Source organism: Miscanthus floridulus, chromosome 19 (genome assembly GCF_019320115.1).
Source record: "Miscanthus floridulus cultivar M001 chromosome 19, ASM1932011v1, whole genome shotgun sequence".
In the NCBI taxonomy this organism is placed as follows: Eukaryota; Viridiplantae; Streptophyta; class Magnoliopsida; order Poales; family Poaceae; genus Miscanthus; species Miscanthus floridulus.
Window position 1 is genome coordinate 101,141,307 of NC_089598.1, and position 5,761 is coordinate 101,147,067.

Sequence of the window (5,761 nt, forward strand, 5' to 3'; positions counted from 1 at the left end):
ACTACAGGCCATGGAAGTTAGCACAGACCTCTTCACTTTGATTCAATCTGATACCTCAAGGTAAATATCAACAAGAAACATAACCGATAAGATATAACATATCATTATGGGAGTTGCTATATTTCAGGTGCATGAATTTGCAGGCAACAATTTTATACAATCAACAAGTATAATTAAAAGGACAACTCACAAGAGACAAGTCATACTTTTTTTTTCTATTAGCCAAATAAACAATGAAAAATTTACATGCTGCCTAAACAACAACGAAAGCTCAGGCACCTAAAATATAGGAGAAGTGTGATCCACAACTTAACTCATATTCGTTTGAGTTATGAAAGATAATATGAAGCTCCAGAGTTGCTCCGATTCATCATCATAAGGATAATATTAATATGTCAAATACATCATGCGAGTGGTGCCAAGACATCAAAGCAAGAGCATATTGGAACACCATGCATTTTTAATACTTCGCTAGGAGTAATATTCAAGAAAGAAATTAAGGAGACAACATTGGTTTCTTGATATCTTACAATTTTCTCAGTAAGAACTGCAACCAAAATGTTAATGTCCTGATAGGCTAGTATTACTATCCATAGGGCTCTGATTCGACTGGTGACTGCACTATAGATTGATATAGGCCTTATGATATGGTTGAGTTGCTGCATTATCTGACTCGGTAAACATTATCGTGCCATTGACCAAAGCTTCTTTGAGAAGCGAAAGGTCCGCTTCTGGTGCACCGGGCGAATCCACTGGAGTGACATTGCGAGAAACTATTAACAGTTTCTGCAGAGAGCTAGCTTTCCTCAATAGAAAACTCACTAGCTGCACCTCGGTGGGGCACCAGTTGAAGTTCATGACCTTTATCATGACAAGGTTGTCTAAGCCATCTTCCTGTGGCTCTTCCCGCACCTGATCAATAGAACCTTCCGTGGGCTTTAATCTATATGCTGGGAGCTACAAAGAACCATAGTAAAAAACACAGGATGACTATGAAGCAAAGAAATTACAAAGGCATTGATTGTGTTAACCTGCACAAAGAGCCTCTCCAGATTAGGACACTGGAAGGTCTTGAGGAACAGATACAGGTTAGCTAGGTTGACAGCTTTCGTTTGTAACATGAGTAGGTGTAGCTCTTTCAATCCATGTAAGTTGAAGTTGGGCAATTGGGCACTGACCCCATCATCTGACAAGACAGATGCACCCTAAAATAAAAGGCACGGTTAGGTTAGGAAACCATGATTTTTTTTCTTTCATATTTATGGAAATCAAGCAACTAAAAGTTACTCCTAAGTGACAAGAAGACCACAAATAATAAACAAGATTGAATTCGGAGAAAGTACCGTGAGGGCTTTGTAACTGATGGTGAGAACGTTGAGTCTGGATAAATCCTTCGGGAGAGATTTCCTCAACTTATCGATATGCCACTCTTTCATCGTTACTGAGTCATATAACTGAATATAAAGATCAGAAAGCACGGCATCGCGTGGAATGGATAAAGGCAAGTTGGAGAAGCAGCCGCTGTAGCGGAAGGAGCGCAGGCTAGGAACACGCATGAAGTCCAGACTGGTAATCCTATCACAGCCCGCGATGGTAAGACTCCTCAGGTTCGGCGGCAGCCTGTCGAACACCAAACCGTTACAGCTGCAGCAGCGCAGATCGAGAGTGAGGAGGCTGGGGCACAGCGCAATCATTTCTCTGAGAGCCTCCCTGCGGAAGGAGACAGATGCGAGCCGGATGACCACGAGAGCGTGGAGTGGCCGGGCGCCCTTGTGGTACATTTTAGAGACGCTGATGTGGCGGAGCGAGAGGCACGCGAGGGCCGGGCTCGACAGCGGCAAGTGGAAGTTGAGCCTGCTCGCGGTCGTGCCCTGGAGCGTCTGCACGTGGAGATCCTCGACGCCGCACTCGGCGGCGTAATCGAGAAAACGCCGGAGTTCCGAGGACTTGAGGTTGCAGATGTCGACGATCAGGGAGAAGCGCTCGAGGCGGCGGCGCGGCCGCGGCTCGCGCGCCAGCGCGTCCAGCTCTCTCCACGGGTCGTCGCGGGAGCGGAGGTGCACCTCGAGGGAGGCGCGATGCGCCCACCGGCCCCTCCACAGGTCGCGCCACCCGTGAGCGAGCGACCCCTTGCGGATGGCGTCCTTGAGGGGGAGGTGCGTCAGGACGTGCAGCCGCAGCTCGTCCGGCAGCGCCGAGATGCGGTATACCGAGACCACATCCGAAGCCACCGCCTCGCATCGGTCATCCACCCTTTGCCTCTTCCCTCCGCCGCCGCCGCTGTCGGAACCGATGGCCATTCTCGTCCCGGATTTGGGGAAAACCCTTCCTCTCATTCGCCTCGTCCCTCACCCAACTCCGCCGGAACCAGAAAGGCAGAAACCGATGTGTTTTTTTTTTTAGAAAAATCAGAAACCGATGTGCTGGCCGCTGCGACCCTCGCAGGTTAAACTAAAGAAAGCGTCCAAAAATGATTTCTAAGCTTATGATATATTTAGCAATTATATACCTATCTTACACTAATACTAATACTATTTCTAAACGAATCTAGACGAGCACGTGAGCCTTGACAAGTTTAATCGAGTGCGGTCAAAATAAATTTCCGACACTTGTTTGGCCCAAACTATGCACGCTTTCAGGGCCGAAACGTGGACGCTCAAGAAGACCAGGTGTGCTGCCGGAGTTTTGGGCTCTTGGCCCATGCGTAAGCCGATGTGCTCCGTTACTAGGAAATAAAATTGTCATATTTTTGCTCAAAAAATGTCACTAGGAAATAAAATAAGCAGACAATAAAAAATATTGCCTATGGAAAAACATACAACAACAACAACAACAACAAAGCCTTTAAGTTCCAAATAAGTTAGGGTAAGTTAGAGTTAAAACCCAACAAAAGCAATCAATGTTCAGGCACGTGAATAGCTGTTTTTCAAGCACTCCTATCCAAGGCTAAGTCTTTATGTATATTTTATTCTTTCAAGTCTCCTTTTATTGCATCTACCCAAGTCAACTTCGGTCTTTCTCTGTCTCTCTTCATGTTACTATCCTGGCTTAGGATTCCACTACGCACCGGTGCCTCTGGAGGTCTCTATTGGACATGTCCAAACCATCTCAACCGGTGTTGGACAAGCTTTTCTTCAATTGGTGCTACCCCTAATCTATCACGTATATCATCGTTCCGAACTCGATCCCTTCTTGTATGACCACAAATCCAACGCAACATATGCATTTTCGCACACTTATCTGTTGAACATGTTGTCTTTTCGTAGGCCAACATTCTGCACCATACAACATAGCAGGTCTAATCGTCGTCGTATAAAACTTGTCTTTTAGCTTCTGTGGTACCCTTTTGTCACATAGGACACTGTGGGGGTATTAACCCCTATACCCTTACGGCTAAGCTTGGGCTGGCCCGGATCGATGGGTTCAGTCCACCCGAAAGATGACGTGCGGCCCAGTTAACCTGATCGGAGTCCCGCACAAGGAATCAAGACGGATTTGGCGACCAAGCAGGATCCTGGTCGGTTAGAATAGGAATCCTTATCCGGCCAGATATGGCAATTGTAACTGACTAGGATTAGTTTCCAGATCTGTAACCCTGCCCCCCGGACTATATAAGGCGGGCAGGGGACCCCTCTAAAAAATATCTCTCATTGACATACAGCAATACAAATCAGACGCAGGACGTAGGTATTACGCCTTCTTGGCGGCCGAACCTGGATAAAACCTCGTGTCTGTCTTGCGTCACCGTCTTGTTTGGGGCTTGCGCATCTGTCTGCCGATAATCTACTACCTTGGGCATACCCCTAGGTAGACTGCCGACCATATTTCGTCGACAGTGGCGCGCCAGGTAGGGGGTGTGCGTACTGCTCTCCAAACAAACAAGATGGTCATCATCTCCGACCCCATGGCTACGCCCAGCGGCCTCACGTTCACCGTCGGCCAGATCACCTGGACCACCAGCTCCGACGACTCCATCGCCATGGCCACGGGGGTGGCATGGATTCAGCCTGCGCCGACGACTACTTCACCTGCATCGGCTATGGCTCCGACCACGGTGAACACGGCTCCGACCACGGTGAACACGGCTCCGACCACGGTGAACACGGCTCCGACCACGATGGACCTGGCTCCGACCACGGGACATCTGGCTCCGACCACGCCTACAGCCACAACCCGTCATCCGCTTCCCCGCTACAGAGGGAAGCAGATCGACAACACCGACCTGCTCGATTCTGTTGATCGGGTCGACATCCAACTCGCTGAAACCCTGGCTCTGGTAAGTACGATTCAAATTCAACCTAACGAGCAGGTAACAGCTCTCCACGACAGATCTATCCGACCAGTTCGGACCAGTCGTCCTGTGCGATTTGGAACAGATCTTGTGGTCATATCAACTCCTGAGGGGCGTTTCGCTCGTCGCCGGCCAGACATCGCGACGGGTCTCCGACTCTGCGAGTACGAAGCCCCGACGGAGAACCACCAGGTCCAGCCCTACGGCCTGCAAAACGCTGCCTCCAGCTACGCGTACAACCTGCGACACCGCTCGGATCTGTGTCCTGTACACCGATCTCGGCCGAAGCCATGCAACATCGTCAACATGGTCCGGATCGAAGATTATCGGGAAGGATCCGTCCACACAGTCCGAGAAGGTGACTCCAGCTCCTCATCCGGCATCGCGTCCAACGCATCTGTCCACACCGAGCTTCAGCGTCACGAAGATGAAGGCGCCCAATACGATCTGGATCTACCAGACCACGCCCTGGGTTTTCCCCAATTTCCGTCTTTCCCGCCAAGACGAGGGGATTTGATCCATGTTGTCAGCAACGACGAGCCGCCAGCAGTTGGCGAAACAGAACAAGAAAAGACCGCACGCGAAGCACGCAATATTGACCGGTTTAATCGTCGGCAAATCGAAGCTGAAGCAGACCAGGAGGCACGACGCATAAGGGTCCAACCGCGCGACCTCAACAATGCTTTCGACAGGGTGGGGGACAAACAAGTCTTCAAGACCCCAAGCGCCAACGTAGCCGTCGCCATGGCGACGATGCAGCGGCTGCCCAACACTCCCGAGACTCAAGTAATCCGTGATGACATACAAGCTTATCTGACGGCTGCTATGGCTCAGACCGCAGAGATGAACCAAGCCCGGGCTCCATCCGTTTCTGTCGAATCAAGCCACAGCCGCCAATACTCAAGTCGCTCACAGCCACTCAACCTACGTGGCTCGCGCAATAACGACCCATCGGACAACCGTCAAGGCGGGAACGGTGGTCGTGATGGTGGTCGGGACGACAACCGCCGCCGGGAGGATAACCGCCACGACGTTCGAGGCGACAACCGCCGAGATAACCGCGACAATCGCCGTGATAACCACGGTCGCAGCGCTAATCCAGGTGGCAATCGAGATCGCCGCGATGGCAATAACGATCTCCGCCATTACCTCGGTGGACGTGATTTGCGTGCTCGCATCAACCAGAGAGCCGACGATCGTGCATCCCATGAAAGCTATCGCCGTATGGAGTACGACACCGTCCACGGTCCGCCGGGTCTGAAGCAGTTCACTCCACACCTACGCCAAGTCATATGGCCCAAGAATTTCAAGCTCGAGAAGCTTCAGAAGTACGACGGCAAAGAAAACCCCGAATTATGGGTCATGCTCTATGAAACCACGTGCCGGTCAGCCATGGCTGACGAGCACGTTATGTCTAACTACTTCCCAGTCGCCGTTGGTCATGCAGGTCACCAATGGCTGGTTAGCTTG

General features: G+C 50.6%; 1 protein-coding gene across 1 annotated transcript; it reads right to left on the reverse strand.

Moving 5' to 3' along the window:
* Positions 1 to 339: 339 nt before the first annotated feature.
* Positions 340 to 2,439, reverse strand: LOC136528840 (FBD-associated F-box protein At5g18780-like). Its single transcript, XM_066521835.1, has 3 exons — positions 1,344 to 2,439; positions 1,032 to 1,205; positions 340 to 957 (listed from the first exon to the last, which is right to left on the reverse strand). The coding sequence occupies exons 1-3, from the start codon at positions 2,334 to 2,336 to the stop codon at positions 622 to 624; spliced, it is 1,503 nt and encodes a 500-aa protein (XP_066377932.1). The 5' UTR covers positions 2,337 to 2,439; the 3' UTR covers positions 340 to 621.
* Positions 2,440 to 5,761: the final 3,322 nt, after the last annotated feature.

Coding starts and splice junctions, on each gene's coding strand:
- LOC136528840 (XM_066521835.1), bottom strand. CDS start 2,336: ATGAGAGGAAGGGTTTTCCCCAAATCCGGGACGAGAATGGCCATCGGT. Junction 1,206..1,343: donor TCAGTTACAAAGCCCTCACG/GTACTTTCTCCG, acceptor CTTTTATTTTAG/GGTGCATCTGTCTTGTCAGA. Junction 958..1,031: donor TGGAGAGGCTCTTTGTGCAG/GTTAACACAATC, acceptor GGTTCTTTGTAG/CTCCCAGCATATAGATTAAA.